Raw genomic sequence first — 17,518 nt, 5'->3', positions numbered from 1 at the left:
TTAAAAAGTATCACAAAAGATTTTTTAAAAAGTGGATGTGGCAACGTGGCAATCACTGGGTACAGTTGACTAATGACAGTTCGTCGGCCATGTTCAGCCATAATTCGGATCAAAAATCGCAAATATTGATAGAAAGTTATTGAAAAAGTGCCAAAAAACCGTCAGTTTCCGCTCAAAAACTATGTGCCCCATAAATTAGAGACTTCAGTGATGTGACCCGGACAAAAACAACCCCGCGAGGATTCCCACAATCACACCTACGAGTGTCGGTATGTGTCATACCTTGACAACCTACTTATATTTATTTTGAATATTTATTTACAAACCCTTTTTGTTGTATTTTCATTTAATTAATAATAATAATGCGCCATTTTCATCCGCTTATCATTAGGGGTAATAATTTAATTGGCCCATGGATGTGGTTATAAATAAGCCAACCTTGAAAGCATCCCTACATGGATGTGTTGCAAGCACATTGTTTTCCAATAAAAAAAAAAGGTTGTTGTACCACTGCTCTTGCATTTAAATGTGAATCAGAGGGTCCCCAATTCGATTAGTGGGTCGTACTTCCACAGAAGGTTGTGTGACTCAAGCGAGTCATATTGTAAAATGTTATCAGATGATAAGTGGCGATACAACTTGGAGTGCAAATACGTTTGATGTAAGTGGATTGTGTTGTTTTTGAAGCCTAATTATGATTATTTAGGCTTTTAGTCACGGTAGCAGTTTCATTATTCTAGGTCACAACTTTTCCGAATATCCTTTATTAAAAAAGCTTGGGAAATAGAGACTTGACATAGTAACTGTCCCCGATTACAAGACAAATTGGTAAAAGAACTTTTTCATTAGTAATACTTACTTAATATAACCTGATAAGCTTACACAAACGTACGTTAAACTAGTTCAAATATGTTTAGGTAATAAATTGTATTGTATTGTTTTAATCAACATTGTATTGTACTATACAGCTGAAATTTTGTGCAATTAAAGGTCATCATTATATGCCCTTGCACTCTGATTATGTATTTAAGATTATTTCTATTTTTACTCAATTTATTCATGCTAGTAAAACAATATGCTTAGAAATGTCAATAAATATAAAACAATTTGGTAGTTACATTTAAAATCAATTATTACTATTAAGAACAATTTGGCTCAAGTTTCCATCCAGTTCGTCACTGTGGGTACCCTACTGAAGCTTAGGCTTCAAAAAATCTGATATCATCAACCTCTTGCTTCACTTCACCCATATCTCTTGTTCAAAACACCAGCAGAGAAGCAGTTGATTTTCACGAAACCTTGCCGGTGAAGATGAGTCCTGCAAAGCACCCTAGTGATTATTTGATAAATAGGAAACTGTGGTGTCATCGGCAAAGAGTTTGTAGAGTACTTCTTAATAGGTGGAAGGTCATTTAATATATATAAAAAAAATAGAGTAGGTCCAACAACAGAATCTTGCAGGACACCTTTGTTAAGCACACACTTTAATGACTTCACCCTAGAGACCTGGATAATAAGCAAAAAAATACTATTGACGCTATAATAGAAGTTATAATATATTTAATTAGTTTCTGCAAAAGGATCTCATTATCTACATAGTTAAATGCCTCGGATAAGTCACAAAGTAACAGTGAAATGACTGAAACTAAACGGAGTGTCAATTGAAATTGTTGGATTCTAGATAGTGTGATATTTGCGCAGATATACATTCTTCTATGATGTTCGAGTAAATGGGGAGTAAAGACACTGGCTAAATAAGACTCTTTAATGCAAGAATTCATTAATTTTGTGAGAGAACTTTTAACTGATATTACCAATTTGACATCAGGTGGCACAGTTTAAACCTGGTTAAATCATTTGACCATATATCGGTCAGTCGCAGATTAAGGGGATCTTTTGTGTTAAAATAGCTTTTTTGTTAATTCCTGAAAAAATGCCATTCATAAATATATGAAAATTACCTAATTGGAGCCATATACATTGTACATACAATTTTCATTTAAGAGGATCAATTTCACTTCCTGTTCAGTCACCCAATGTTCCCTTAAACATGCAATGTCTCTATTTCTCTCAGCTGCATCATGAACTAGAGATTGTGACGAGTTTCTCTTCTTGGGTTCACATGCCGGGCTATCAGTTCAGTCGACAGATTTATAAAAAAAACTTCCTGCGGATTGAACAAAATCTTTATCTTTACAGAACAAGAATATTTTAATTTCCTCAAATGTAGGTCAGAAATTTATGTCATACAGCTCATTCAATTCTCAGATCCCCATATTATAAACTCTGTGTACTTGCTATCGGACAGTCATCATTCTGTATTGACAGGGTATAAGCGGACAAAAAACATCACATATGTTTTGCCTAAGATCATAAAATAATTAATTTAAAAATTTAAGCTCGGTAAAAAGAGATGCCGCCACCCCCGCCACCGGGGCCGCCTCCGCCCCCAGCCAACTTCTCACTGCCAAAATTAGGGGGAGGAGGAGGGGCGGACAACAGAGGCGCCCTCCTCAGCTCCATAAGACAAGGCACCAAACTGAAAAAGACTGTCACCAACGATAAGAGCGCCCCCCTTATTGCCGGTAACTGTTGAACGTGCCCTTACACACGTCGCATGAGTTACACTTTGTTTATTTTAAGCAGGAAAGGTCGGCGGGGCGAGCAACAATAATTCGGGAGGAGGCAACCACGAGGCCCCGATGGTGAACAAAAGTGCCCCCAATGGGCTTCCCCTGGCCGGTCTTTTTGCTGGTGGAATGCCCAAGTTGAAGGCCACAGGGAGATTGGGGTCTTCCACTTTATTATCGAACAATGTGAACAACAACGAGGTGGAGAAGGGACAAAAGAGCGCCGCCGCGAAGAATTTTAACAGTATACAGGACCAGTTGAAGCGGCAGCTGCATCATCCCAGTGATACGAGGACCAGGGGGCCACCCCCACCCGCCCCTATGAGAAATGTACGTTTTAAATTAGCATAAAAAAAAAAAAAAAACCTCAAATTTATTAATATCCTTTATGCAAGTTAGACCGCAAGGTTGCATGCATAATGAATGTATTTTTAAACGAACGGTAGTCGACGTGTTACAGTTAAATTAAGTTAAATTAAATAACGAATTAGATATCGGAGGACAACGACAGACCGATTTTGCAGCAGCAAAACAGCGCGAACGGGAGTCTACAGCCGAACGTGTCGAGGCTGCACGCGAACAACAGCACCCTGCACCGAAAGTCGAAAAGTAACGCGAACTTGACCACGTTGGACGCGACTGATAATGGAACTTTTAGGCCTCCACCGGTGATTAACCATGGGAAACCGAATTTGGCACCGAAACCACCAGTTTTGAATGGTAAGCAAGAAGGAAATTAAGCTCAAACGAAAATTGTTCTAACTGCGAACGTATTTAACGCAGAATGATGTTTTTACTCTTAAATTTGTCCCCAGGAAGTCCTTTATACTATTGTGAAAGAATTATGATATAAATATATATATGAGATAAATATTTTGAGTGGTTTTTAAGTTACGGCCACAAACATCCACTGAACTGCAAATTTGGCAGCTCCTGGGCCCATTCTTGACAAAATTGCCTCTAACTCACAAAATTGTTGAGGTACAAAAATTGTTCTCATATGAAATCGTTTGGTAATGAACGCTCTTTCTTTGAGTTAACGGCTTTTTAGAATGTTTCTATTATTTTGGAAAATATGCTCAATGTTACTAAGAAAATTAAGAAGAAAAACTACCCCGAACCAAAACCGCCCTACAAACCGAAATTTTTAATGTAGAGGGACGTTTTTACCCTCAAATCCATCCTCAAGGAGTCTGTTATACTACTGTGAAAGAATTATGTAAATATTTTGGGTGGTTCTTAAGTTATGCCTAATTAAAATTGAATTATACGTTGAAATTCTGCAAATTTGGCTGCTCTTGGATCCTGGTTCACAAAATTGCCTCTAACTCAAAAAGTTTGAGGTTCAAAAATCGTTTTTATATGAAATTATTTGGTAAGAAACGTTCTTTCTTTGAGTAAAAGGCTTTTAAGAATATTTTTATTGTTTTGGAAAATATGATCAAGAAAAGTGGAAACTTACTAAGAAAACTAGGAAAAAAACTGCCTCAACCAAAAACGCCTAAAGTACCACTCAGAAGGACGTTTTTACTCTTAAATCCATCCCCAGGAAGTTCTTTATATTACTGTGAAGGAATTATAAAAATATTTTAAGGGGTTCCTAAGTTATGCCCAAAAACGTCCCCTGATAAATAAAATCCTTGAAATTGCATTATGTTTTTCAAAACTGAAAATTTGGTGGTTCTTGGATCTTGATTGACAAAATTGCCTCTAACTCAAAAAGTTTTTGAGGTACAATGGTTGTTTTCATATGAAATTATTTGGTAAGAAACGACCTTTTTTTGAGTAAAAGGCGTTTAAGAATATTGTTATTATTTTTGAGAATATTGCTAAGAAAAGTGACAATTTGGTAAGAAATTTGAGAAGAAAAGCTGCCTCAACCAAAAATTCCTTAACTACCGACGATTTTAACTTAGAAGGACGTTTTTACCCTTAAATCGATCCTCATGAATTCTGTTACATTACTGTGAAAGGATTATGAAAATATCTTGAGTGGTTCCTAAGTTATACCCAAAAACGTCCACTAAGAAGTAAAACGCTTGAAATTGCAAAATGTGTTCCAAAACTGCAAATTTTGCAGCTCTTGGACCCTGCTTGACAAAATTGTCTCTAATTCAAAAAATTCCTGAGGTATAAAAATCGTTCTCGTATGAAATTATTTGGTAAGAAACGCACATTCTTTGAACAAAATGCTTTTAAGAATATTCTTATTACTTTGGAAAATATTGATAACAAAAGTGAACATTTACCAAAAAAAATTGCCCTAATTAAAACCGCTCTAACTACCGAAATTTTTAAGTTAGAACGACGTTTTTATCCGCAAATCCATCTTTAGGAAGACTCTTATATTACTGTGAAAGAATTATGAAAATATCTTTAGTGGTTCCTAAATTATACCCAAAAACGTCTACTGATAAATAAAACACTTTAAATTGAAATGTGTTTCATAACCACAAATTTAAAGGCTCTTGGACCCTCCTTGACAAAATTGCCTGTAACTCAAAAAGTTTTTGAGGTACAATGGTTGTTCTCATATGAAATTATTTGGTAGGAAACGACCTTTTTTTGAGTGGAAGGCGTTTAAGAATATTGTTATTATTTTTGAGAATATTGCTAAGAAAAGTGACAATTTGGTAAGAAATTTGAGAAGAAAAACTGCCTCAACCAAAAATTCCTTAACTACCGACGATTTTAACTTAGAAGGACGTTTTTACCCTTAAATCGAGCCTCATGAATTCTGTTACATTACTGTGAAAGAATTATGAAAATATCTTGAGTGCTTTCTAAATTATACGAAAAAACGTCCAGTGATCAAAAAAAACTACTGAAATTTCAACTTGCTTGATAAAATTGATGCCTCTAACTGAAAAAGTTTTTGAGGTACAAAAATCGTTTTCATATGAAATGGTTGTTCTTTGAGTAAAAGGCTTTTAAAAATATTCTTATTACTTTGGAAATTATTGCTAAGAAAAGTGAACATTTACCAAGAAAATTGGAAAAAAAATTGCTCCGACTAAAACCGCCCTAACTACCGAAATTTTTAACTTAGACGAACGTTTTTACCCTCAAGTAAATCCTCAGGAACCTCACAACACTCCTGCAAAACGAATTCGAACATTTTTGGCCCCGAATATGCCAAATTTACTACTTTAATGTCACTAATAAAGATATATTTTTTTTGTTTCAAAAAAAAAAGGTAAACCAGCTCCACCTACCGCCTTATCGATGAATTCGAAGAAGATAAGCAGGGCGCAGAGTATGCGGACGCCCCGCAGCCCCTCGCCCCAAAGTCCCACCCAGACCAACGAGGGCATAAAATTCGGGACCGTGAGGAACATGAGCTCGCTCATCGGACAATCGTTAACGAATTTAAACTCATCGGTAAGAATTATTTTGTTTTTTTTTGACTGTTTTTAGAATAATTAGGGCTTATCCTATAGATTCAGGGTCCAGGCAGATTTTTACTTTATTTCTTACAATCTTTTAATAATTTCCCTACTTGGATTTTTATTTAAAACGTAGGCGAGTCCGAGACCTCGTCCGCCGTTAACGAACAGACCGTCGGTGCCGCCGCCGTCGGTGCCGCCTCCCGCCGTCCCTCAGCAAAAACCCGCCCTGTCGGTGAAACCGCCGAGCCACGCGCCTCCGCCGCCCCCCACGGTCGCCGCCCCGCAGCCTCCCAATCACGCGCCGCCCCCGCCGCCGCCCCATAAGACGACGCAGGCGTTGTCGCAGCCCAGCAGACCCCCGCCGGCGGTAAGTAAATATTCAAATAATCAATAAATTAACGTTTATTCATTGTTTACTAATTTTATTTGGGATTACGTCAGTATTTCAGTAAAAGTCTATTTAGAAAGTGCTCTATCTCATCTCATAGCCTCATTTGTTGAAAAGAATAAGAAAATGGACTTTGTTTAGCATTCAGAACAAGTGAAATATGTTTATTTAATATTATAAATGCGTCTATATTTAATTTGTGTAATTTTGAAATTAGATCCTTCGCAAAAATTGGGGAAACGGTCCAGTTTAAACTATTATAATTATCAGAAAAATTGATCATGTTTCACCTATGGAAAATGTACCACAAATTCAAGGAATTTTATAATACATTTCTATTTAACTCATTTTCATTAAGATATTAAATTTATAAGCAATTGAAGAGTAGTCGAGTTAAGTGATCTAAGTGTCAAAATTAAAAATTGCTAAAAATCAAAGAAAACTTGACAAATAAGGAAAATAAAACAAATGTAATTTTTTTTATGGACAATTGGCTTTATTAACAAACACAGTGCTATAAACTAAAATAAATGTTCTGTGGTAAAACATCAAAAAAAGTTCATAAAGCAAAATAAGTGAAGAAATAACGAAAATGATAAATGATTAAAAATCTAAAATAGTCTAATCGTCTTCTTGTGAGCAATCCTCAGATTCGGAAACATAGTCGTCTGATGTGTCAGTATCTGTGGATGAGTCGTCTTTATGTAGCACATTTGTCATCCATTCAGAGGCGTAGTTATAGAATATATTTTAACGTCCTAGACCTACAAACAGTAAATTATTCAATCTGAATTTGGCTAGTCTATCGCCCCTTAAAATCATGCTAACGAAGTGCAATAAAATGATCCAATTCTGTAAAAAAAAAACTTGAAATCGTTACTATTGCCGTGTTTCACTTAATAAAACAATATCCGTAAGATAATAATTTATACGTTTGAAGAAAAACTACTACGTACTTTTAGGTGCCGACGAACAATAGTGCCGGGGTGGTGAACCCGCCCCCGCCGCCCCCGAGGCACTCTTCGATGCGCGACGTGAATCAGACGCCCCGAAGGGCGGCAGTCGATTTGGAAGAGAAGTTCCGGGGGTCTTTCAGTACTCCGGACCGATTTCCGAGGCCGCCCCCCTATAGGAACGTCTTAAAGTTGTATTCGAACCGGCAAGGTCAGTATATTAAACCGGTTTTTTGAGTTGTCTTGTTGGTTTTTTTGTTTGTTTGTTATTGTGTGTATGTGAAAATTGAAGTTTCTGCTTTAAAGTTTCACGAGTTTTTGTTGGAAAAATCGAGTAAAAGTTTCAGTTTAATTTAGGAACCGAACGTTCCGGAAATTGAATATGTTTCTTCCAGGCAGTTGAAGCCATTTTCCGTCTTTTTTTCAATCAATTCAACTAATTTAATTAAAGGGTGATTGATGAGTGATTTATGCTTTTTTTTTCTAAAAATTAACTGTTAAGGAGCTATTGGCGTTTTTTTGGTTTTTGCCTGGAAAGTTTGAAAGTTGGATTAATCAAAAGAAATTTGGAATCATATCGTCCCCCAAAACACGAAGTGACGTAACTGACATTTTGCATAATTTTACAGGAGAGCAAAAAAAACGAAATAAATCCTTATATTTCCGATAAAAAATATTTATCGGAAAGGTGTAGAGTGAAGTACTTAACTTTCATTTGATTTTTGGTAATACCTCTCTTTAATTCGATTACATCAAATTCGTCAATTAGATGGCTGGCTTTAAAAAATATTTTGTTTGGATGCATGATATCTACCTTGATTTCCATTTTGTCGGTCCAGTTTACTGCTTTTCCTGATGCACAAGATCCTCAAATCCTTGGACAAAGTTTTAAAATCCAAAAAATCTTTATATGTCATTGGACTAACTTTATAGGCCTGTTGGCGTCTTTCCAAATTAATAATTCGTAGCAACTGGGCTGGTTCAAAAACATCTCCCGCTTTCCCAATTGCATGAGAAACACTGCTGTGAGCCGAATCTCCTTCATTTTGCCCATGGTTCGTAACAAAAAATCTTAGCGATATCTCCATAAGCTGGGGAAAAACATTCAAAGCGTACAAAAGCATTGCAACCACAATTGTATTTTTATTTTGGCCATAGCAACCGTCAGAAAACAAGAATACTTTCCTTTTACCTTGGTTACAGTATTCCTCCAAAACTTAAAAAATACAAGTGGCAATTTCTGATCATCCTCTTTTACTGGTTGCTTCGCGTGCCACACGAAGCAATGGCAATCTTTACTGGCTAAGTTATAAAGAGTAAAATTAAAGTTGGATAATCTACTCATATAAAATAGAGCGCTCTCTTTGCTGATTGGTAAGTAGATAACTTGCTGAAGGTCGAATACCCCACATAGAGTTGTTTTGTCAGTAGTTGAGACTTCTTTAAATTCTTTCTTTAATGCTCTAACCTTGGATTTTTCCTTAATGTGATTTTCAAAGACTTGTTTTAACTCTTCTTGTACTTTTTTATTTCCTTCCCTAAATGATGCGCACAACGAACATTGGTCTTTCTTCGCATGATGAAAAGAGAGATTTTTTGATTTAAAAATATTTCTATATGTCGTGATATTTTGAAGTTGTAGATCTTCAATGAACATGTCGTACATCTTTTGTAACGTTAAGTCTGGATGAAGGTACAAACGCGAAGATTTTTCGCGGCAATAATGTGACTCCACTTCGGGTATCTATCAATAATATAATCATTTCCTGTTCTCTCTTTAAAATTTCCGGACAACTTTGGCGACCGCCCCTTTTTTCTTTTTCTACGATTCCTACTTCACTAGTTTTACAAAGCGCTGTTCGAACTGAACGTTCAGAGATTCCCAGAGTATTTAAAAATAATAATTTACAAACAGGTAAACGATTATAACCAATTGTAAAAAAATACTTTAAAGTATAACTTCGTCGAGATTCTGTCTTCACCGTTTTTCGATTCACTTTTTGTTTCGTAACGTGATTTATTAAAAAATCACGTTGCCTTGTAAGGTTAGCCAAAAGGTAATAACTGTCAAACAGGTGTTTTCTTTCTTCTTCGTCTATTAATGGACATTTTTTGTTTTGACATCGTGGTTTTATAACCTTAGCAGGAATGTTTTCCTTCTTATAAGGGCTTAAGTATTCTTCACCAGAGTCCTTCAATCTTTTGGCCTCTTTCTGTTTGTTAATTTTTTTAATTTTCATTTCATGGTTTTCCTTTTCATTCCCGTCAACTAAAAAATCTTCAGGCTGGGCTGCACTTATTGACTTATCGGCGTCGCCTTGTTCCAGGTCTTGTAGATTGCCGATTTCAGCTGTCATCTGGGTCTTCTATGAAATGTTCGTAATACAAAAGAATGCTGCAAATGTGGCATGCATTGAAAACTTCTGCTTTGCATCTTCTCACTTCACAATTTCCAAAAGGTGGGTCCTGATCCGAGTCATATTCTGGTGACGGTATCGGTGGTGAGTCATCCCCATAGGTTGACTGTTACTATAATTTTCCAGATGATCTGTCTTTGAAGGTTGAATTGATGCATTATTATTAGTAGGTGTCACATTCATACTGTTTGCTTTTATTCGAAGACAAGAGATCCAACTTAAACTTCCTACGAACTTCACTGAGGAGAATATTGTCAGAGCTATCGGATTCAACGTCGTTTTCGTCTTCAGTATCCAATATAGTACCAAAATACCATCTTCTCCGGTAAAGCATTTTAACGGAACTTCCAATATGTAACGGTCCCTGTGCGTTTAGTTCATTGGAGTAAACCACATTAGTAGTTCCGTCCTTCCACTTTACAAGGACATCCATTATTCTGAAAACGAAAGCAACACTTATTAAGGAGGTACAAAACTGCCAATAAATTATTTTTACTTAAAAATTATTTTTATACAACCGTGGAAAAAGAAAACACTTTTTTAATGATAATTGTTGTAACACCATGCAACTTACACTTTTTCACGTTTAATGAAGTACGAAAAATGAACCAAACCGTACGATCTATCAAATGCTAATTTCTATTAAACTACGCATTTAAATTTAATTTCTTACCTTGATTTTAACACTACAACAAAATATTATAGTTGGTAGACACAGATATTGATACACCAAAGCTCACTACAAAATACAATCTGTAAATAAATATTGAATTAATTGTTTTTGAGCTTAGGTTGCTGTGTAAATTCCCAATGTTTCTGATACGCCATAACAATAATCACAAGGATTCAAACTACAGGAAAACACGAACTGACGTATCTGAAATAAATGTTACATACGACTGTTTGTGATTTCTGGCAAATATAATATATGGCAGATACGACACTTCCTGAGGTGAAGGAGGCCAATATAAAATTATTATTGGTTGGCGTAACTGAAATTTTCCAAAAATGTGAGTTAAGTCGCTTCGTGTTTTGGGGGACGATATGGGCTAGATTTAAAAAAGAGTGGGAGAAAATCTGGAGAAAGTTCGAATCCAAAAAAGGCGATTTTTTCAAATTCTATGAGAAAATTTGAGGTTTTTATTTTTGTAGTAGATGCCCACTTCATGTACAAAATTAAACGTATTTTACAAATTTTTTCGAAAAATTAATAAGAAAGAAGTTATTGGCATTTTTCGGTTTTTGACCAAAACTGGTTAGAAAATTTGAGAAATTTTTAAAGTTTGTCGAATCAAAAGAATTTTTTTGCCACAAGTTGATCATGAAGAGGTGATCAAAAAAGTCTTATGGAAAAAGTCCTTATTTCCTATAGAAAAGGCAGGAAAAAATAAAAACGTGAAATTACCATAAGACCCTATAGAACTTACTAACTAAAAACTCACTTTTTAATTTATTATAAAAAATCTATGGGTTTTATGAAAATTTGGTTTTTATAAAAGTTGTTTGGAATCACAAGGGCTATCCTTAGAAAAAGAAATTTTGAATTAATTTCCCATATAGTAGGAGAAAATTTGAAAAAAGGTAAAATTCAAAAAAGCCGATTTTTTCAAAATCTATGAGAAAATTTGAAGTTTTTATTTTTGTAATGAATGCTCACTTCATATACAAAATTAAACGTATTTTACAAATTTTATCGAAAAATTAATAAAAACAATATTATTGGCATTTGTTCCACATGGAAAATCGCTCCAAGAATTTTGAGAAAATCGAAAGTTACTGCCTGGAAAAATGAAACAATTTCAGTTAAATTAGTGCAACATTAAGAGTATTTTAGGTTCCAAAAGTCATGCCACCATTTTCAATTGAATTTACGCGGAAAAGCCTTAAAATTCAACGTCGTTTTCCTCGGAAAAAATCGTGTCATGGCTTTTAGTGGCTTCTTCCTCCTATATCTCCTTCTCCTAAACATCCTGCCCAGTCTGTCTCTCTCTTTCTTATCTCTCCTTTTCTTCTATGTTTCTAACAACCATTTTTTTTTTCAATTTTCTTCAGAATCGTCTTGCTAATTGAGGATGCATGGACTAACACCAACCCGGGCTCTTCCTTATTTACTACCTGTACATAGCATTTTATTTACTTTCAGTCATTACTTCCTCTGTTTAGTTTAGTTAGTTTTTAAGTTCGCGCATGTGTAGTTTTAGTTCAGCAATATCTTCTTTAACGAGCAAGAAAACTTAGAACGGCAGAGGTACAGTGAAAAACGTAATTTTCATTTTACTTCCGAGGCGCTCCAAAATATGGCAAGTACACAATATTAAGCCTCTCTTTATTATATACTTGCCATCAGTTCCTAGTCCCCTTATATATATATATATAGACTATTGAATTAGGCATGTAAATCCTTATATATTACATTATACATTTACATGGATTTTTCTTTCACAATAACCCCCTCCTAGTAGTTGCATGCAGCTCTTCTCTCTTTAAGGTGAGTGAAATGTCCACCTTTTTTGTCTCCCTCTAACTCACTCACAGAAGTTTTTCATTATTGAATTTGTGTTGCAGCGATTGGGAAACAGCAGGCCCCGCTGCCCCCCCAGCAAAACAAACTGTGGAACCCCACGTCGACTTGCTAACGTTTAGATTAACCTGATTGTTTTTGACAATCTGGGAATCTTTTATTTAAGGTCCCAGTAAGAGAGGTGTTATTAAATTGGGAGGGGGAAATGTAGTCTTGCTGATTGACTGAAAAGTAAGGGTTTGTTTCAGATTTACAAGAGATCCGATAAAAAGGAGAACATTTTCGGTTCTTCTGCCTTACCAGGCCTTGGAGTAAACAAATTGTTTCTTCCAGGCATTTGGACAGAAAAGCTGCGCAATTTTATCTGGAAGTAAATTAGCGCTGGGGTGTCTGGAAGGGATTATCTCTTTAGTTACCGGCAAAAAATTGACAAAATTCGAAGTGTTTTGACCCTTCCAAACCCTCGAAGTAACCGATCGTCTTTTCCAGGCGTTTGGAGAGCGATGTTGCTGAAGAAATTGCGAAATTAGTCCAGGAGTACCTGAAAGTTAATCATCCCTTAAAAAAATGACAAAGTTTCCGATTTTTTCGACTTTTCCAAGCCCTTGAAGTGACAAATGGTCTCTTCGATACATTCGGACAGAAAAACTGCTTAAATCAAGTTTAACGTCCAGGGAAAGTTAATTGGTTCATTATTTGCAAAATCCAAATTACCAGTAGCAGTCACGAATGATTATAAGATTAAACGAACTTACCTAAGTGAAGTTTGATCATAATTATATGACTTACGGCCTCTTCCGAATAGATCACTATGTAATTTGATGTTTTGCTAACGAGTTTTGGCAAACTGCAGGCCTACCTATATCGATTAGACGACTACTTATATCGATTCGACGTTCTTAGTTTAAAGTCGGATGATAACTTCTCTGCTTTCACACGTTCACCCAAATTTTGGTCAAATAACTACAGCCATCCGCAGACACATTAGTTAGGGTCGCTCGAAGTTTTTTGTCCACATCCACTGAAACCAAATTTCTTCGACAAGAAGACTGCTCGTGGTGAATGTCGGCAACTAAGCGTCCTGCATCACTCAGCCACTCTATGAGCAATTTGGGGTTTGCCTGTGCTTCTCCCCCTTCCTTTAGCAGCGTCGAGATTGCCACTAGCACAGCTCCTGTTTGGTTTTGACTCTTGGACAACCTTTCATCCCGATTTTTATGCTGTTCAATTAGGACAGCTAAGACCTCCAAATTAAGTTGAGGAGCTCTCGCAAGCTTAAGGTTATTTGGGGGGAAGTATTTTTTCGATATGGTGGCCAATACCTCGGAGTCAAGCCCTTCTTGTAGTATTTGCGACCAAATTTGTGCAACATCATTATTTAAATCATTTGTATTTTTCTGATTTGCGGTGTTGTTTTTTTCCAGAAGAGCAAGAAAATCTTCTGGGATCGTATTGTTTGCGTCAGTAATGTTGTCATTCTCTGAAATAAATGAGAGAAATGAAACATAAACTTTCGAAAAGTTGCCAAAAAATGCCAAAACTCGTTGGCAAAAAAGTTCTTTCTTTTTTATATCGACAAGGTAGGCCTGCAGTTTGCCAAAACTCGTTAGCAAAACATCAAATTACATAGTGATCTAGAGGAAGAGGCGGGAAATATAATTTATGATTTTTCACGCTCGATTTATTCGAATACAAACATTCATTCATTATTCTCAAAGAGACCAACATACAAAATTGACGAAAATTCACCTTTTCTCTCTATGTTTGGCAAGGAAAACTTCAAACAGAGAAAATCATGTCTACACCCAAAGAAACTCCTGAACATCATTAAGATTTATTATTGTAAATTGATGAACAAAGATTAAATTAATGTGTATTATAAGCAAATTGCACAAATGCCGCAGAAAACTGCTTGTTTCTAGCCAACGTTTCGAACTATATTAATTAATTTACCTTCAAAGTTCTCTCGCGTTAATTTCTAACTAAGATTTATAAGGTATTTGGATCATGAATTTAAATTAAGTCCTCGAAGTAACCAATTGTCTCTTCCAGGCATTTGGAAAACAAAGATACTAAAGTTACTGGAAGAAGTTGAGGAGTTAGTCCGGGGGTGCCTGGAAGAGATTTTTTCTTTAGTTACTGGCAAAATTTCCAGCTTTTTCAGGCCTTTAAAGTAGGCAATTGTCTCTTCCAAGCGTCTAGAAACCAAAGCTACTAAATTTCCTGGAAGAAAATGTATGATTACTACGGAACTAGTTACATGCCATAAATCTGTTAAAGAATTCTTCCATTTTGGGGACAGGCATGTTGACTCAACTGTCTGGAGGAAATTAAAAATAATTCCGAAAGTCTGTAAGTTATAGTCTCCCCATCTACAGTGAAAATTTGAAGCTTTTCCAGGTACTTGACGTAATCAATTGTTTCTTCGAGGGATATGGAAAAAAATGTTTAATTAGTCCAGTAGGAGTGCCTGGAAGTTGTCATGTCTTTAGTTAAAGCCAGTTTTTCCACTCCAATCAATCCAACTGGCTTCCTTAAAGAAATTAAAGCGTCCCAACCTAAGTTGCTTTTAAAATGGAAAATTGCTTCAAGCATTCAAAAGGAAACCGAACGTTAGTAACTTAAACGTTTTCACTTTAAATTCATGCAACATTAAGTAATCGGTTGCCTCTTCCGGGCATTTCGAAAGAAAAGTTTCCCGGAGAAACATGAGAAACTAGTCCAGGAGCGCTTGGAAGTTATCATCCCTTTACTTACTGTCAAATATTCCAAAATGGCAAAATTTCCAGTTTTATGGCATCCCCGTCGTACATGATCAAACCGAGTGTCTCTTAGAGGGATTTGAAAGAAAAAATCTCGAATTTCTTGGAAGCAATGGAGGAACTAGTTCGAGAGTATCTGAAAGTTTATATCATTTTATTTCCCACTATCAAATATATCCCCAAAAAATGTCCATTTTAAGGCATTTGGAAAGATCAAATGGGTTTCGTCAAATGTCTGAAAGAGCCATAAAATTGGAAATTTTGAGAGGGTAGCAAAAAGGATGATAACTTCCAGGACTAATTTCTCGATTTTTTTCCGGGAACTTGCAGCAAGGTTTTCCTTTGAAACTCCTCCAGAGCCAAATTGTTTGATGCCTGGAAAAGCCTTAATTATTACTCCCAGATAGTGGGGAAAATTGAAAAGTTACTCCAAGTGTCTGAGTTATCCCCTCTTCATCCACTTTTACTAAACCCGAACTTTCTCCAGTTTAATACACGATTAAAAGGGGAGGAGGGTACGATATCAATAAGGTTCGAAACTTCGACCTATAACAGTCGGTTACCAACGTGTAGCCTGTGATAATTCGTAGATAACATTTGTCCGGATCATGAGTCATTGATTATGATGAATTATCAGATTAAGAGGTAGTTTATTTTTTATATTGTATACCTGGTTTGTAGCATTGTATTTTGGTTGTAAGGATTTAAAAAGAAAACAAAAAAGTAATTTTTAAGAGATACTTATTACTAGTCACGTGTTAATTCTTCATGTAGCAAATAATAATTTCAGTGCCTAAACTAGTAAATTATTTAATCTGTATATAAATGTATATATAACTTGTACAAATTAAAAATAAATTAATTCTTTATTAACAGTTTTGGTGGGTTTTTGTACTTTTCCTTCCTTTATTACCTGACGAAACAATCATTAAAATAAATAAACCTTAACTACGCTAGTCGAACCTTCAGACTTAAATCCTGGTCCTCTCGCACAACCATTTCATCTTTAAGCCCTCCGATTGTCCTATCTTCAGTGTTATGCCTCAAAATAAACTTATTTAATAGTCCGGCGACTTCATCTGGGGCATTCAGGTGCACATGGTGAGTTCCCTCTACGTAATGAAAATCACAATCTGAGCTACTCCTCTTCAGCACATCCAAGACCTCGTAAAAATTATTTTTAACCTCATAATAAGATCCTTCCTTGCATTTGGATATAAATATGGGGCAAGTTATATGCTGGGCTTGTTCGACTAACTCATTTTGAGAGAACGACAATAACTCGCCAGATTTCAAGCGGGGATCCCTCGTAAAATAATATTTTCCAGGAAAGAGTTTCGAGGGGGCAATGTTCCTTTCTATTAAACAATTTGCATACTCCAAGGCCACAGAACCCTTGTTAGGGATATGAACTTTCTGTTTGATCTCCTCCAGGGTATAACTGGGGGGCTCCTTGCCGCTGCTAACATAATCGTTTGACTTTAAAAACTGATCAATCGATTTGGCCATATTGGCGATCACTTTTGGTCGGCTCATAGGTTTAGCCCCATCAAGACAGGCAACGAAATCCACTGTTTGTGGATACAGCATTGTGTATACGTAACTAGTTATGCCACCCATCGAGTGACCCATCAAAGACACATTGTCCCATCCCATGTATCTTATAATAAACTTTAGGGTTGATAAGTAAATAGTGAAGTGGTAGTAAATGCCAGGGGGGAGGCGTGAGGAGTAACCGTGCCCCGGCAAGTCTATGGTTAAGAAACCCACTTCTTTGTTAAGAAGCGGGATGAGGCGGTCAAAAGAGCCACAGTTGTCCTAAAATCGATAAAGTTTTCCCTAATATGAATATGGGTGATTAATTTAAAATACTTGCCTGCCAACCATGTAAGGTTAAAATGGGCCTGATGTCCGTTCGTCCCCACCATTTGCCGCGAATCTGGCCCCATGGCACCGGAATACTGATCTCCCGGAAGGGTTTTTCGCTAGAAAAGTGACGAATAAACTGGCTTCGCTGACTGAATTTAAACCAACTTTTTACAAGCCTCATGTCACTATTTTACAATTTATTCTACTAATGTATCACAGACAAGTTTTAATAATGCAGTGTCTACTTTCACCCAGTGGCTAGTTATGTTAAAATTTGTGGTTTGGACTTTGATCTTTCGCGCGTACGTTCTAAGATTAAGGAATTCTAATCTGATGTCTAGCGGTGAGTATTATATAAATAATGATTCGCACTTTAAGATACGTAATTATGCAAAAAATAGAAATAAAACTTTCTAATTCATAAAAAAACGTAAACATAACATAACCTTAAAAAGGCACTTGCAATGACGTGACGTTCATTGTCAACAACAGTGACAGCACAAATTTAAAGGAATGCGGGTTGGCTTGTTAACGGGAGGAAATTCTGGCCCTCTACTGAACGTGCAATAATTCGAACTAATTTGTGAGC

General features: G+C 36.1%; 2 protein-coding genes across 5 annotated transcripts; one reads left to right on the top strand and one right to left on the bottom strand.

Annotated features, from left to right (window-relative positions):
- The first annotated feature begins 66 nt into the window (after positions 1-66).
- LOC126746190 (WAS/WASL-interacting protein family member 2) lies at positions 67-15,941 on the top strand. Of its 4 annotated transcripts, none has more exons than XM_050454343.1 (8): positions 67-269; positions 2,400-2,585; positions 2,647-2,960; positions 3,122-3,350; positions 5,827-6,011; positions 6,153-6,386; positions 7,370-7,571; positions 12,343-15,941. In XM_050454343.1, the coding sequence occupies exons 2-8, from the start codon at positions 2,414-2,416 to the stop codon at positions 12,411-12,413; spliced, it is 1,407 nt and encodes a 468-aa protein (XP_050310300.1). In that variant the 5' UTR covers positions 67-269; positions 2,400-2,413; the 3' UTR covers positions 12,414-15,941. The 4 variants fall into 4 exon arrangements, with proteins under 4 accessions (XP_050310300.1, XP_050310298.1, XP_050310301.1 ...); XM_050454341.1 differs by having other exon boundaries at positions 2,644-2,960; XM_050454344.1 differs by lacking the exon at positions 12,343-15,941 and adding an exon at positions 11,830-12,202 and having other exon boundaries at positions 2,644-2,960.
- On the bottom strand, positions 15,785-17,426 carry LOC126746191 (probable serine hydrolase). Its single transcript, XM_050454345.1, has 2 exons — positions 16,937-17,426; positions 15,785-16,878 (listed from the first exon to the last, which is right to left on the bottom strand). Exons 1-2 carry the CDS (start codon positions 17,108-17,110, stop codon positions 16,009-16,011), a joined length of 1,044 nt encoding a protein of 347 aa, XP_050310302.1. The 5' UTR covers positions 17,111-17,426; the 3' UTR covers positions 15,785-16,008.
- Positions 17,427-17,518: the final 92 nt, after the last annotated feature.

The sequence above is a fragment of the Anthonomus grandis genome, chromosome 17 (genome assembly GCF_022605725.1).
Source record: "Anthonomus grandis grandis chromosome 17, icAntGran1.3, whole genome shotgun sequence".
Lineage (NCBI taxonomy): Eukaryota > Metazoa > Arthropoda > Insecta > Coleoptera > Curculionidae > Anthonomus > Anthonomus grandis.
Note: the sequence above shows the minus strand (reverse complement) of the source record. Positions and strands in the feature narration are given on the sequence as shown.